The following is a 15,903-nucleotide window of genomic DNA, read 5'->3' on the forward strand; positions in this document are numbered from 1 at the left end:
TGAATGTCAGACATCACAGAACACATAGCTGCCATGGAGTGAATCATTTGGACACTACTTTCTCCAGCAGGAAAACCACAAATCTGTAGAAACTGCTGCAAAATGTAGTAATGATGGCAACTTTAAATAGCCTTAGACGCCGCATGTGACCAAGCACAGTGTGACAATTTCTTGAGATAACATTTGCTATGAATTGTTGCTATACAAATAACATTGATTGATTGGTTGATTGGTTGATTGATTTATATATTGATAGCGTTATTGATTGGTTGGTTGGTTGGTTGGTTGATTGATTGATTGAGTTATTGGTTGGTTGATTGATATATTGATTAATTGATTGTTAAGGTGGAAGACAGGTCGGGGAGCCAGCAGTTAAGAATCCACAGACTGCACACTTGTGACAAACAGTGAGAGTCTCAATAAACATGTGACACCACAGAGCCGATGCAGAGAAAAGCCAAACAGCCCAGAAAGAAACAGACAGGAAAAGATTTACCTAAGTATCAACATGGACCTCTCTGCTCTTAATGGTTCTTTTTTAGGCCAGATAAATGTGGGTTTAGCAGGATCCATACACAGTCTTTGACATGGTGTTTACTGTCTAATGGTAGGTGCTTGATATAGGAAGTGTTAAAATGAACAGACAAGAAGTCTACAACAATGCACTTGAATAGTTTTGTAAATTAATAATGAGATAAAAATGTTTTGTATTTTTTATTATTTACCAGTAATAATGTGGAGTAAAGTAACTTTACATTTAAAATCAGTCATTTGTTTAGAAAATTCAACAGAATATCTGGAGATAATTTACACTTCCACTGATAATTGATTAACTGGTCAGGGAGTTGCTCATTACATGACACAGAAGAAGTGGTGAATATAAAAGCAGAGAAAACTTGAACACAAAGGGATTAAAGGTACATATGGTCCAGACGGAGCATTTGGATATGTTGGATAAAAAATGTGCCGAAAAAGACAAGCACGTGGAGGTGGAGGAGAGAGGACACTGGGGGAAGAAGGTGGAGTTTCTACTGGCTGTGGCGGGTAATGTTGTCGGACTAGGCAATGTTTGGAGGTTTCCCTACCTATGCTACAAAAATGGAGGGGGTAAGCAAACAAGATGCAGACTTATTGATTCCCAGAGTCTGTGCTTGGTATGCAGTGTTTTGTAAATTTCACATTTTAGGTGCGTTCCTGGTGCCATATCTGTTATTTGTGGTGACCTGTGGTGTACCTCTGTTCCTGCTGGAGACGACCATGGGTCAGTACACCCAGGAGGGAGGCATCACCTGCTGGAGGAAGCTTTGCCCACTAGCAGAAGGTAAAGTGTTCAGGACCTAACAGGAGCAAAACGAGGCTGAATATTATTTACAGTACAAAACACAGAAAACTGATTAATTGAAAAAAAAAAAACATTTGTGATTGGCCTCTTTACTGCTGTTGGTTATTTAATTTTTAGGTTGTCAAAGTCAGAGGGATTTTGTGTGGCAGTAACTCATTAACATTCTGAAACTGACTGGAGCAAAGACAAACCTAAACACAAATAATGAAAAACACATTTTCCATCCACGTCATTCATCAAGGTAAACATTGACAAAAGTAACAGCTAAATGACCTCTGTGACCCTCACGCCAAAGTAAGATGAATAATTTTTTTAAAGGGTCATTGGACATTTTCAGTTGTGATACCCAATTTAAATTAAAATCCACATATTTTATATATAAAAATATCTTGGGGTGTACTACTTTTAATATGAAAAGAAGTTGTATAAAGTCTTTTCAGACACACGATCCATGAGACCCGTTACACCGAATGACCACGAGTACATCACTGACAATGGTTCATCGTAAGGTGTATGTTACTAAACTATGGCTGGTCAGGTGATGTCACATGATTCAGTATTTGATCAGGCTGAAGAATACAAGTCTGAAATAACCAAAGGAAAAAATAAAATAAAATAATACAAGAAAAGCTGATAATTGTTTGAATGAAGGCTTTTTGTCATGTTTGTAAGCACCAAAGAGCAATTATCTGGGCCCACAGGTATTGGCTATGGTGGGCAGCTGATTCTCTTATACAGCTGTATGACCTACATCATTATTCTGTCCTGGGCTTTACTCTTCCTGGTGTTCTCCTTCAGCTCCCAGCTGCCCTGGGCCAGCTGCAACAACTATTGGAACACAGGTTGGATACATTCACACACAGGAAGGTTGACTTAACAAAATACTAACAATTGAGTGATGTTATGACAGCTGATTCCCTTCTTGTACATTACCATAAAGTTAAGTTCTGTCATCAGAAAACATCATCAGGCTCACTTTGTAGTTGATTATTAAAAGTTTTGTCTGATTAATTTCAATGTCAACAATATGCAAAAGCTTTTGGTAAAAAACTCCTTTTCAATTATTCCCATATTATTAGAACTGTTAATTCTCTGTATCCTTTCAGATGCCTGTGTAGACTTTTCAACACGTAATAACACCTTTGAATGGACCAACCAGACAAACACAACCTCTGCTGCTACAGAGTTCTGGGAGTATGTCTGTAGATTTACAAATGAAGCCTGACATTTATTTTAAATGTGCAAAAAATGTGTCCCACTTACTTCTGATAAATCATTTCTGCAAATGTCTTTGAACTTGTAGAAGACGAGTGCTTGCCATTTCAGGAGGGATTGAGGAGATAGGCAGCATCAGGTGGGAGGTGCTGGTGTGCCTAATTGTAATGTGGATCACTTGTTACTTTTGTATCTGGAAAGGGGTCAAGTCCACCGGAAAGGTACTTATATTATCCCTTATGTCATTATGTGCACACTATATTTCTAAATCCTTGAACAGTTTTTTTTCTTATAGGTAGTATATTTTACTGCTACATTCCCCTATGCCATGTTGTTGATCCTTTTGATCCGTGGGCTCTCTCTTCCCGGGGCTCTACAAGGGGTCTTATTTTATCTCCTGCCTGAACCCTCACGGCTCACAGACCCTCAGGTAGGAGCTTTACATACTGTAACAGTGTACCCGATGGCAGTAACGTCAGTGTGTAAATGTGTGTGAATGGTATTAATTAATACTGATACATAGCATGGTGCACTTAACACAGCAGCCTCTGTGAATTGGTGGTTGTGACATGTAGTGTAAAAGTGGGTCAGAAGTACACTTCCATTGACAATACTCCGTGGTGCTTTTTTAAAAAACAGGTTTGGATGGAGGCTGGAGCTCAGATTTTCTTTTCATACAGCGTGGGTGTGGGCTCCTTAACTGTCCTGGGCAGCTACAACCCCTACAAAAACAACTGCTATAAGTGAGTATTTGTCAAGGTGTGGTTATTCTTAGCAGGATTGTTTCAGTAACTTTTCTGACACATAACGGCATATAAGTCAAAAAAAAGAAAAGAAAAAGAAATCATAAGTAAATAATTTGTTCTATGTTTTTCAGAGACTGTCTGTGGCTGTGTTTACTGAACAGTGTAACCAGTGTAGTAGCAGGGTTTGCAGTCTTCTCCGTGCTGGGATTCATGGCTCATGAGCAGGGTGTTCCAATCAGTGAAGTGGCCGAGTCAGGTGCTGTAAACCACCTAAGATTCTATGATGCAATTTTTCATCATGGCACTATGCCGTCTTGCATGTTGCTGTGGTTACATCATGTATACACTGTATTAGATGTTCCTGTGGTTGATTTTGTACTTGATTTTAAGTGTAAATGGAAGTCCTTCTACAATTCACTGATTTAACATGTTCTGGCTCTTATGTCCAACACTTGGTTACAATTTTACTTCTCCAGACAAAATAAATAGTCTTAGCTGATGTCATTAAAAATAAAGCTTTTACTTCTGCATTATCATTTTCACCAAACAAAAGGTTTAAAATTATCAGTCAGTTTTATTTAGTTACACATTGTTCTCTTTTTCAAAACTTCAAGTGTATTTGAATAATTCAGTAATTTCCCTCTATCATGACAGACTGGCTTTTTCACTCATCACCATCTGGATAAATATTTTTACCTTTACTTTTCCAAGTAAGGTTTATTGTGATGTTGTGTTCCAGGTCCAGGCTTGGGATTCATTGCATACCCTCAGGCTGTAGCCATGATGCCTCTGCCCCAATTGTGGTCCGTCTGTTTCTTTGTCATGCTCATTCTATTGGGCCTCGACACACAAGTAAGATGTTTATGAACTAATATAAAAAGAGCACATTTATTTTCTGATATACATTTATCCAGCCTCCTCCTCTCTGTACAGTTTGTTTCCATGGAAGTGGTGATGACATCCATCATAGACATGTTTCCCACTGTAATGCGCAGGGCAGGCAGACGAGAGCTTTTCCTTCTCTTCTTCTGCCTCATATGTTTCTTCTCTCAGCTTGTCATGATTACAGAGGTCAGTGTTCACTGTTATGTTTATATTTATTATCCATCATCAGAGAATATTTCTGCTCAAATATTAACAATTCATGAATCATAATTTTGTTTTATTATTCCAACAATGTGGAAAAAGTGTCAGGAATAGGTTCCATATAACTTATGATTACATCCAAATTAAAATGAATAATCTAATGCCAAATAAACATCCCTGCTGTTGTCTCCAGGGAGGGATGTATGTGTTCCAGATATTTGACTACTATGCCTGTAATGGAGCCTGCATCCTCTTTCTCTGTGTGTTTGAAACCCTGGCACTGGGATGGATATTTGGTAGGTATTTTAGGATGTTATAAAAGTGGAACTCTGGCAATACTATGTTAGACTTACAAAGGCTGAGGTATCTTAACTTTGAAGTAAAAGATCCACAAACACTGGACTGTATATATTTACCATAATGCATCAGTAGTATTGTGAGTTAGTATGGAACATATTCATTACATGTATTGAAGTGGTAAACATCTATGTCTTACTCCAAAGCTCCAGTTTGTAACACTGGCTTGGTGTTATAATTTGGTAGGCTTCATGCCCGTGGTTAAACAGCCCTGATGACATCATTAGGGATATTTTCTGAGATTTGGCAAAGCCACAGAAGAAATGCTTACCTATGATGGAGGATTAGGGCCATGTTAAAAAATTATATATTTTTTAAATTTCAAGATTAAAGTCGTAAATTTACGACTTTAATCTCTTAAATTAACGAGTTTGAGAACAGCCTGCACGGAAATGATGAAAGTAGAACTCTTAAAGTCTTTAAAGAATAAAAGAATAAAGTGGTTATTTTAGTCTATATGAGAAGAGCAGCAGCATCCTGTTCTCAAATGACAAACATGGAGCATCTTGTCCTAAAGGTTTCACTAATAAGGAAATAAGATACTTCCTTGTGTAGTCGGTAAAAACAGTTATATACAAAGAAAGATTTATTTATTGTCTGATGTGGACATCATATACCCTTTATCTGACCTTATCTACAACAAAGGAGCTGAGCAGATTTACAGGATCATAAAGGACATGACCGGGGTGCATGCCAACCCATTCTTTAAAGTCTGCTGGCTTTACCTCACACCTCTGGTCTCTTTGGTAAGACTTAACTCCTTACTGTAAGTTTTCATGCTGATAACATCTTACTAAAAGGAATCTCTCTTCCTTTTGTCTTCTCAGGGCTCTTTTATAGCTTCATTAGTTTGGTACCAGCCTTTGACGTTCAATCGCTGGTACGTGTACCCCACCTGGGCATACGTGTTTGGCTGGATAACGGCCCTCTCCTCCATTCTTCTTGTGCCCGGATGGGCGCTTTATAAACTGTTAACTGGGACTGGAAACCTCTATCAGGTAGGACAACTTGATTACCGTAATTATTTATTCAAGAAATGGCATGTAGATGTCAGATAGAGAGAGAGACAGGAAGAGACTGAACAGACTGGTCAGGAGGGCCAGTTCTGTCTTGGACTGTCCTCTGGACTCTGTAGAGGAGGTGGGTGAGAGGAGGATGTTAGTGAAGCTGATATCCATCATGGACAACCCCTCTCACCCCCTACATGACACTGTGGGGGCCCTGAGCAGCTCCTTCAGCAGCAGACTGAGACACCCACCCTGCAAGACAGAGTGTTTTTTAATAAGAACTGTCCTCTGTCTTTCCACAAGTGAAAGTGTTAAGAGTATATGCCTAGTATTATTTTATCTCTATTGTATTTTTCTGCTTCACTAATTAATGTAAATATGTTTGTTTTATAACTTTTTGCTATTTTGCTAATTATACTCATGTTTTTGAGCTGTTGTAACAAAAACATTTCCCCCAATGGGGGATCAATAAAGTTTATCTTTATCTTTAGATATATATTGTAAAGGCAATAAGTCAAAATGCCATTTTGATATCATCTTAAAATGATGCAGTAGTCTGACTGTGGACAGAATCCTCAAATCAATTACTATGATTGACTATAATTTTACTACATATATAAAATCAAATGAAAACTAAAGCATATGATTTGAAAGGAAAAAAATCAATGAAAAAGATTTTATCATCATAGTCATGTATCCTAATACTCTTTAAGAAACTGAGAAAACAATGCCTCAAGCTTCCTATAAACATTTTAAACCAAAAAGATTCTAGGAACAAGACATCAGTCCCATCCAACTTAGAAATTGATTTCAAGTTTTCTAGATTATAATAATTTTCATGATGATGGTGAAATTAGTCAGTTTAAAGGTGTGAAATGTTTAGCTTCATTTTTCAAAATACCTCAGCAACACAACATTCTCCTTAATTTGAGCCTTAAAAAGTTGCCAGAATCTATACTGTTCTGCTATACTGTAACAATGCAAAAGAAACATTGTATGCAACAATAGTGATAAGTACGGAGCCCCTGAAGTCCCAAAAAGTTAAAAAAAAAAAAAAAAAAACAATCTTGTGCACACAAGATAATTATAATTATCTCAAAAGTTAATTTGGAATGAATTTGCCTCAGCAAATAGTTGAGTTCAGCCTCATGGAGATAACTCAACATAACTGAAATGTTATAACAACATAGACCGTAGAACATTATAAAAAATAATTTTCTGCTTTAACACACTGCAGGTTAACAAAATGTAACGTTTTAACTGTTATCTTTAAATATTACCTGACATAAATAGAAACACTGAATTCCTAACCCTTTACTCAAGGGTTACAGATTTAGGGTACTTAGAAAAACTCTGTTCACATGTTTGTATGTGTTCATTTTAATAAAGTAAGTTACAGTACTATTCTATTACTCAAAGAAAACAGGTGCTTTGAAAAGTATTTGATTGAAGTGCTTAGGCAAACCTTACTTATTGACACTCGTATCCATAGCCCAAGTACTATCTTGTGCACACAAATATATATATATATATATATATATATATATATATATACACACACACATATGCAGTGGGTACGGAAAGTATTCAGACCCCTTTACATTTTTCACTCTGTTTCATTGCAGCCATTTGCCAAAATCAAAAAAGTTCATTTTATTTCTCATTAATGTACACTCAGCACCCCATCTTGACAGAAAAAAAACAGAAATGTAGACATTTTTGCAAATTTATTAAAAAAAGAAAAACTGAAATATCACACGGTCATAAGTGCTCAGTATTGAGTAGAAGCACCCTTTTGAGCTTGTACAGCCATGAGTCTTCTTGGGAATGATGCAACAAGTTTTTCACACCTGGATTTGGGGATCCTCTGCCATTCTTCCTTGCAGATCCTCTCCAGTTCTGTCAGGTTGGATGATGAACGTTGGTGGACAGCCATTTTCAGGTCTCTCCAGAGATGCTCAATTGGGTTTAGGTCAGGGCTCTGGCTGGGCCAGTCAAGAATGGTCACAGAGTTGTTCCGAAGCCACTCCTTTGTTATTTTAGCTGTGTGCTTAGGGTCATTGTCTTGTTGGAAGGTGAACCTTCGGCCCGGTCTGAGGTCCTGAGCACTCTGGAAGAGGTTTTCTTCCAGGATATCTCTGTACTCATCTTTCCTTCAATTGCAACCAGTCATCCTGTCCCTGCAGCTGAAAAACACCCCCATAGCATGATGCTGCCACCACCATGTTCCACTGTTGGGATTGTATTGGGCAGGTGATGAGCAGTGCCTGGTTTTCTCCACACATACCGCTTAGAATTAAAGCCAAAAAGTTCAATCTTGGTCTCATCAGACCAGGGAATCTTCTTTCTCATAGTCTGGGAGTCCTTCATGTGTTTTTTGGCAAACTCTATGCAGGCTTTCATATGTCTTGCACTGAGGAGAGGCTTCCGTCGGGCCACTCTGCCATAAAGCCCCGACTGGTGGAGGGCTGCAGTGATAGTTGACTTTGTGGAACTTTCTCCCATCTCCCTACTGCATCTCTGTGAGCTCAGCCACAGTGATCTTTGGGTTCTTCTTTACCTCTCTCACCAAGGCTCTTCTCCCACGATTACTCAGTTTGGCTGGACGGCCAGGTCTAGGAAGAGTTCTGGTCGTCCCAAACTTCTTCCATTTAAGGATTATGGAGGCCACTGTGCTCTTAGGAACCTTCAGTGCTGCAGAAATTCTTTTGTAACCTTGGCCAGATCTGTGCCTTGCCACAATTCTGTCTCTGAGCTCCTTGTGCAGTTCCTTCGACCTCATGATTCTCATTTGCTCTGACATGCACTGTGAGCTGTAAGGTCTTATATAGACAGGTGTGTGCCTTTCCTAATCAAGTCCAATCAGTTTAATTAAACACAGCTGGACTCCAATGAAGGAGCAGAACCATCTCAAGGAGGATCAGAAGAAATGGACAGCATGTGAGTTAAATGAGTGTCACAGCAAAGGGTCTGAATACTTATGACCATGTGATATTTCAGTTTTTTTTTTAAAATAAATTTGCAAAAGTTTCTACATTTCTGTTTTTTTTCTGTCAAGATGGGGTGCTGAGTGTACATTAATGAGAAATAAAATGAACTTTTTTGATTTTAGCAAATGGCTGCAATGAAACAAAGAGTGAAAAATGTAAAGGGGTCTGAATACTTTCCGTACCCACTGTATATATTATCTTTCGGGACTTCTGTGGCTCCGGAGAGAAGGTCATTGTACACAAAACATATTTCGTAAATTATTGACAATTAATTAACATTACTCTTTTTTTTCAGCGCCTCCTTTATTTGTGCCGACCTCTACCAGACTACTCACTGAGCAGAAAGAGTGAAGCTGAGCTTCAGCACATCGGAGGAGAAGGAACAGTTCTTCTTCCTGAGATTTTCTAAACTGCTCTTTTGTCTCCATTAACTTAGAAACTAAGCTCTGAGCAGACTGATTGAGAAATTACTTCTTTTTTTTAAAGTCTAAAACCCAAGGATATATCCTCTGTTTGATTGAAGTATTGTTTTATAATGGACAGTGTTCTTGTAATGAATCATCACAGGTGTGATGATTAAAAAAGATCAAACTGTGACATAAAAACTTACACATCCATAAGTTATAGTTTTAAGTTTATACTCTTTTTAGACACATTTTAATTACCCTCAGATGACTAATTTAAAAGTAAGTATTTCTTATCAATCAGCTGGACATTTACACTTGTTAACTTAAATAGTTAGATGAAAAATGCTGTTGAAACTTCAAATGTTTCCCTTATTATACAATGAAAAAACATTAAGAGCATCTGGAACTTGTGCATGGTTAAATGTTACAGCATGAAAGTTACTGCATGTCCATGTCAAATAAACAAACAAATACACTCAGAAAAATATCACAATAAACTTAAACCAAAGCCCATTGTGACCTCTATAGTTCTGTCATGTTGTTCAAATGCCCACATAAACATGTAGCCTGTGACAGCTAACCTTTTACTGCTTATTATAACACGAACATGTTTGAGAGGCAAGAAAAGGTGGAGAAAAAGACACTGTAGAAAACTAGAGTTTTGCAGCATACATAAATGCATTTGTTTCTTTACATTTTTAAAAACAGGAACATTGAATTAGATGTGTCTGAATGTTTTCACGTTTGAGGAGAACAGCCAACAACACAGCCAGAAGATGGTGCTGCTGTTGCAGACCTGAATGCAAAGCCGACAGGCAAGAACCAGTGGGGTGTATAGAATGAACATCTGAAACCAGTGATGTTGCAGCAGACACTTTATTTTACATTAAAATTTAGAAATTGATAGACAGCCCACATACTTTTTTAGACTGACAAGACAAGGACATATTAATACACTTCAAATATTTTCAAAAACCGGCTGCAAGATAAGATCATAAAACAGGTTTGCCACTCAGTTAAATTACATGCATGCACAATGCATACAACTCCTTGTCAAACAATGTTTGGCATCAAATCTGTCACACTTCTTCCTCACCCATTTCATTGGTTACTCCTTAGGATCCATTGCAAATTATAATACAGGCTTAGAATCTCAACTGCACATGTCAGGCAGACCGGGGTCATTCTTTAACCCCGGGTGTCTGCTGACCTGCATGGTCTCTGGGGAGGAGAATTTAATAAAAGATGCACAGGTCTCTCGGGTATGAGCTTTGGCTGCAGCGCTGGCCAAAATGTGCATGATCCTCAGGAGGGCTGTCTCACTAAAAAACACAAACAGGTATCAACTAGACGTACAGGATGAATGTTGAATCTCATGTATTAGGATCATGGCACAAAAGGAATTATTTCATAAGGGCGAAGTAGGTTAAGGAGAGTGCTTATCCAGAGTCTCACACACACCTGCCTACATGGACACTGGAGGCAAGACACCAGGCAGCTTCCCCTTCAGGTGTCAGGGGCTCCTGCAGAACTTGGCGGGACAAACACAGGGCCGCTCCTGCCAGCTGCACTGGAAGAAATGTCACACATTGCCCCTCCAGGAGAGACAGCTCCAGCAGATAACGGGCCATCCACACCACCTGAAAGCACAGTTGACACTTCAGATCTAAAACTGGAAAATAATCTCATTATTTTGTGCAGCTAACACAATTTATATCCAAGACCTTTGCACTGCAGCGAGCGACAGCGGCAAGTAGGACGAGGAAATACTGAGGGGAACAGTAGGCCAAATCAAATTTCAGCCCGCAGAGTACTTTGCGCTCCATTCGCAGCAGCTGATGCTTAGTGTAAGTGTGGTCCATCAAGTAGCACAAAGCTGACACCTGGAAGCATGCACAGTGAAAGTCAAAAGTGTCAGGCACATCAGTCTTTTGTTACACCAGAGAAGATGATATTTGGAGTAACTTGTTAGTAAAAAACAAAAACATAGAGTGATTAATTAAGTCAACATGTTTCATATAAAGAGACTGGGTCAGTGTACCTCAGGCAGAAGGCACTCCTCCTTTTTTGCAGCAACAAAAAGGCAAACCATGCCCAGGAGCTGCAGGTTGGATGTAGTCACCTTAATCAGACGCAGGGAGTGGTTGAGGAGATGAATGGACAGATAGAGGGTCTCTTCTTGAAAATGCATCATCTCCTGGTGGGAAATAAACCAAGTGTGTGAAAATTGGAAACAGACATATTTTTACTGAGAAAAAAAGGTTTTGTTCCCCAAGATCAGAAGAGTGATACTCTGCAACCAAGATACAACTTGCAGCTTAACATAGTCATTAAGTCATCAGAAAATAGATCTGTGTTAGGAAGTTACTACAACTGGTGAAGAAATAGTATAACATGTAACCCTGAATAATACCAACATGTACAGAAAACCCCAAGAGATATAATATTTTAACTATAAAGAGGTGAAGGTCTGCTACATTTAGACAAAGCCAGCATACTTTTTTTTTTGTAAATATCAGCAAACCAGCAGCTCAGCATTTAGCACAGAAATTAACATGTTCTGTTTTTGTTATTAAGAAAATCTGAATACACAGGGCGACTTACATGAACTTGAATGAGCCAATCTATCAGAACAGCACGAGTGGCGTCAGTGAAATGCCGGGGCAGGTCAGTGTTGGTTAATGAGTTTTGTGTTTGTGTTCTCTGCAGAGTAACAAAAGAACATAAAGGCACAAAAATATGAAGGCAAAACAGACTGTGCCTATCTTCAATGGTGGCTTCTGTCAATGTGTCAGACTACCACACATTAATCTGTTAGGTGACCTTTGTTTATCTCACCATCATGTCTAAAAACATGTCCCAGGCGTATGTATGGTCCCGTATGAGGTCCAGCTTCTCCAGTGCCAGCTCCACCTCGTGGCGCAGCAGGCTGGGCACCAGCGCCTGAAGGCTGTGAAGACTCTGCAGACCAAGAGGGGGAAGAAGCACAGGCTCCTCCATACAAGCGTCTGCTACACAAAACAACACATGTGGGTTTTTAATATTCACTGGGTACCAAAATATACAATATATGTGTGTATAATACGAAGTAATAAAAGAAGAGACAGGCCCATTATACAGACACACACTTTGTTTGAGACTGGTGTGAAGTTTAAAAATTCAGGTGTTCAACTCTACCTTCAGAGTGACTGTCTTCATGGAAGCCCAGGAGGATGCCTTCACTTGTTTGTGTTGATAACCTTCTCTCCTGCAAACAGACAACACATAACTAAATGGTGCAACATGCAGTTTGCAACTTGGGTTTGTTTTATTTTATGCGTTTTCTCTGTTGTGTCTTGGGATATAAAAAGGTAAATATCTCATGCGATCCTGATTTCACTCTTGAATAGTGTAACTAAGTTAAATGTTATCTTATTATTTTGGTTGACAAAAACTTGTAAGCATGACTGATGGAAAGCATTAAAGTAATAAAAATAATGATATTTAAAAAAAGAAACAGGGTTTGTTGTTTTCAGGACAAAAAAAAAAAATCTATCAAACGCTTTGAATCTAAGAAGTTTACAGTGATTACAGCATTAGCATATTAAGGTTTTAACAAGATTACAGATAGCCTTTAAACATTTCGTACTGCAAAATGCCAAACAGTATTTTTATTCACAAAGTCAACTTTAAGGATTAATATAGTGAGAAATAAGTTACATCAAGAGCGAGAAAACGAAGGAGACAAACAGCACAGAAGGCATACCCATCTGTGTTCCGTCTCCATTTTGACAGGGGCCATCCTGGACTCCTCCACTTCAACAGGCTGCCAGCGGTCTATGGGCCCACAGGCGTTAGCCCACGTTCTTAACGGGGCTCGCCTTTCGTCCGCCTGCAGGGGAAACGGATTCTTTATCTGAAACTGATGGGATCCTAGACACTTAACATGTCATGCCTTCTCCTTTTTTTTCCCAAAACACCAGAGTTAGCCAGAGTCTAATCAGGGACTCCCTGACACACCTGGGGTCAAAGCAGGTGAAGGCAATTGTTCTAACCTGGCCTGTTTCAGCAATGGATTCTTATTTAATTAAGGTCAACTAGGGAACAGTGTGATTGGCAGGCTCAATGTTTCATTAATTTGGTCGTTTTTTCTCTAAAAAATAGCTCAGGAAAAACTTTCCTTTTTTACTTTTTCCGTGGCCATCATTTTTGAAACAAAAAACCAACCAAAGGATTCATGAGGGGAAATGTTTGAAAGAGGTAACAATTAGTATTTTCTGACGATTGGAAGAGCCCCTATTAACTTTTGATCTAACAGGTGTTCACCTTCTTGTGTAAGTCCAGCAGGGGCTTGGAGTCGCAGAAACCGGTCCTGGCCATAGTTACAGCCGGAGACAGTGTTCCCGTGCCGGGCCGCTGCAGCTACTTATCCACTGGTGTCGGCGGAGGCCTGGAGCTCAGAACAACCACGCTGCTGTGACAGCCACCGGCTCATATAGACAACCCAGTCCCACTGATTGGGACTTCCTGTCGACGTTTGAAAAAATAAACTTCGTTTTGATTCATGAGAAAAAAAAACACAACAGAAAAACGTTTATTTGAGGCTACCCATTTAATTTTTTCATTCAGACTTTTAAACTGGTTAAGGCCATGCTTCCTGAAACATTTCGTGGACTATCAAACGCATTTTGATCTAAGGCTAGCCTATAGCCTACTTTTCATTGGTGTGAATGTGACTGTCTCTTCATAGGTCAAAGTAGGCTATCTAGACCAGTGGTTCTCAACTGGTGGGTCGGGACCCAAAAGTCGGTCGAGGAGCCATTTGGGTCTTGAACATGTGACTGGAAAAAAAAAGTGTAAAAAAGTCTATGAAGCGCTCTTTAAACATGTTGGTTTTGTTTCTTCTCTTTGTTCCGTCATATGTTTCGAACCATTTGAGGTCCAAACTGCACTTTTTATTCATTCAATAAATCTGATATCAGAAATTTAGGAAACAATTTTCATGAAGGAGTTAGGTGGGTCCTTAGACTTGACCAGTTGAGAACCACTGATCTAGACAGTTTTGCCATCCATTATCCCTGCAATAAATAATAAACTAACTTTCAGTTTTGGGTCATGGATGTTATGTCTACCAGCATGTTGATATCTGATCCATTTGATGAAGGAGGAATCCTGCATTCTAAGATTTAAAGATGACACAACACTGGTGAAAAAGGACCAGAGAAACAAAAACTAACTCTTAAGTGTTTTACATTTTAACTGGTTCATAGAGGCTATCTTTTGCAACGACACTGTGCACTATTTCCCAGTTGATTAATGTTGCTTTTTTTTTTTCTAGATTTTTTTGGTGGGGCTTTTTGTGCCTTTTTATTGGAGAGCTAGGACAGTGGATAGAGTTGGAAATCAAGAAGAGAGAGTGAGGAACGACACGTGGGAAAGGAGCCACAGGTGGAATTTGAACCTTGACCGTCCGCTTGGAGGACTAAGGCCTCCATACATGGGGTGCATGCACTAACCACTGCACCACTAGCGCCCCTTAATGTTGCTTTTAAGGACATACCATAATGCTTAAAATACAGAATCAATTCTTAATCATTTTTCAGGCCTCAAACCGTCCAAGTTAAAAAATCAAAAAAGACTCATCATGATAACGGTAGCAGCTCCGTTCATTACAAGACTGTAGAGCCAAGACTTAGAATGTGTATGTGTTGAGTGCAAAGTGTAAAAGAAAAGACACAAAAATAGCTTTCTTCATTAAAAATGTTTACTGGCACATTATAATTGCAAATGTTATAAGCTACCATTTTGTAGCAGGTTTCACCCGTTACATTGCAAGGGGTCTGAAACTTTCTACCGGAACAAAGTCGTCCCCCTTAAGGATTGCTTTTTTTTTTTTTTGGGGGGGGGGGGGGGGGCTTCTGAGCCTCCACTAACAGCAACAAGCAAAACAAATCCTGTAACACCAGCATCAGGTGTGACATTCTGTTGATCACATTCAAATACACAGAGAAGCAAGGTAACCAGAATCAAAGCTGCAAATCAAATACTACAAAGCTGCAGACCTCCCCTTCTACTAATGTTGCATTCATCATCAAGCTTCTTTTTTTTTAATTTTTTTTATATATATTTACACAATAGTGTGGAGGCACTTGTTGTGCCTGTGTATGCCTACAGGAGAGGTAAGGGGTGATAACTTGCATGTTTAGCTGTGAAGCATTGCTTAAAGCGTGGCCAGCAGTGAGGTTTAGAGTATGGCTTCACAACCAATATTTAAAAAGTTCAGCAGCACCCCCTGATGGCCATGGTAGCAATGAAGGCAAAATCCACAGTAGTGTCCTTCAGTGCAGTGGTTCTATGATCCACCCCTGCTGTTTTCCAAAGCAGGACATGAGGCTAGAGAGGATGATGTCTGTGCCTGAGCCATTGAGAAAAGTCGCTGGAGTTGTGAACTTTAAATCAATGCCGTTTGCTCACGTCATCATCCGAGGAACTGGGGGGGCCTGTTTCCCCCACGAGAGTAAAAAACCTGCTGCTTTTCTGTGTCCTTGACACCACTTTTACCCACACATGTCACTTGCACCCTCTGGCGCTTTGTCACTCACACAAACAGAAATAGAAATAAATATGTGAAATGAGGGGTGTCCTAGAGAACGCTGTGAGATGCTTGGCAACACTTTTAGACATTTTCTGTCGAACCATGACTCAGAAAGGAAAGAAAGATAGAAAGAAAGGTAGAAAGAAACACTAAATCTGACTATTTTCAGCTCTGCAAAG

General features: G+C 39.2%; 2 protein-coding genes across 5 annotated transcripts; one reads left to right on the forward strand and one right to left on the reverse strand.

The window, feature by feature from the left end:
* The first annotated feature begins 113 nt into the window (after positions 1-113).
* On the forward strand, positions 114-9,663 carry LOC109992089 (sodium- and chloride-dependent GABA transporter 2-like). 2 transcript variants are annotated; one of them, XM_020644578.3, is made up of 14 exons: positions 114-1,107; positions 1,187-1,321; positions 2,044-2,184; positions 2,449-2,536; positions 2,646-2,778; positions 2,853-2,987; positions 3,197-3,300; positions 3,435-3,559; positions 4,043-4,155; positions 4,237-4,374; positions 4,583-4,685; positions 5,392-5,492; positions 5,574-5,744; positions 9,039-9,663. In XM_020644578.3, exons 1-14 carry the CDS (start codon positions 924-926, stop codon positions 9,150-9,152), a joined length of 1,785 nt encoding a protein of 594 aa, XP_020500234.2. In that variant the 5' UTR covers positions 114-923; the 3' UTR covers positions 9,153-9,663. The 2 variants fall into 2 exon arrangements, with proteins under 2 accessions (XP_020500234.2, XP_020500235.2); XM_020644579.3 differs by having other exon boundaries at positions 950-1,107; positions 2,141-2,184.
* Positions 9,664-10,007: 344 nt separating this feature from the next.
* ccnp (cyclin P) lies at positions 10,008-13,773 on the reverse strand. 3 transcript variants are annotated; one of them, XM_020644612.3, is made up of 9 exons: positions 13,456-13,767; positions 12,896-13,021; positions 12,328-12,397; positions 11,989-12,158; positions 11,755-11,853; positions 11,192-11,347; positions 10,875-11,033; positions 10,612-10,790; positions 10,008-10,472 (listed from the first exon to the last, which is right to left on the reverse strand). In XM_020644612.3, the coding sequence occupies exons 1-9, from the start codon at positions 13,507-13,509 to the stop codon at positions 10,304-10,306; spliced, it is 1,182 nt and encodes a 393-aa protein (XP_020500268.1). In that variant the 5' UTR covers positions 13,510-13,767; the 3' UTR covers positions 10,008-10,303. The 3 variants fall into 3 exon arrangements, with proteins under 3 accessions (XP_020500268.1, XP_020500267.1, XP_029135291.1); XM_020644611.3 differs by having other exon boundaries at positions 11,989-12,161; positions 13,456-13,764; XM_029279458.2 differs by lacking the exon at positions 11,755-11,853 and having other exon boundaries at positions 11,989-12,161; positions 13,456-13,773.
* Between the last annotated feature and the right edge of the window lie 2,130 nt (positions 13,774-15,903).

Source organism: Labrus bergylta, chromosome 11 (genome assembly GCF_963930695.1).
Source record: "Labrus bergylta chromosome 11, fLabBer1.1, whole genome shotgun sequence".
Lineage (NCBI taxonomy): Eukaryota > Metazoa > Chordata > Actinopteri > Labriformes > Labridae > Labrus > Labrus bergylta.

What these genes read in the sequence shown, in the direction of transcription:
- LOC109992089 (XM_020644578.3), top strand. Translation starts at nt 924, where the DNA reads ATGGTCCAGACGGAGCATTTGGATATGTTGGATAAAAAATGTGCCGAA. An exon ending in ATGCTACAAAAATGGAGGGG is followed by an intron (nt 1,108 to 1,186) that starts GTAAGCAAACAA and finishes TTCACATTTTAG; the next exon opens with GTGCGTTCCTGGTGCCATAT. An exon ending in GGCACTGGGATGGATATTTG is followed by an intron (nt 4,686 to 5,391) that starts GTAGGTATTTTA and finishes TCTACAACAAAG; the next exon opens with GAGCTGAGCAGATTTACAGG.
- ccnp (XM_020644611.3), bottom strand. Translation starts at nt 13,509, where the DNA reads ATGGCCAGGACCGGTTTCTGCGACTCCAAGCCCCTGCTGGACTTACAC. An exon ending in TGGAGACGGAACACAGATGG is followed by an intron (nt 12,398 to 12,895) that starts GTATGCCTTCTG and finishes GTCTGTTTGCAG; the next exon opens with GAGAGAAGGTTATCAACACA. An exon ending in TGAAGACAGTCACTCTGAAG is followed by an intron (nt 12,162 to 12,327) that starts GTAGAGTTGAAC and finishes TGTTTTGTGTAG; the next exon opens with CAGACGCTTGTATGGAGGAG.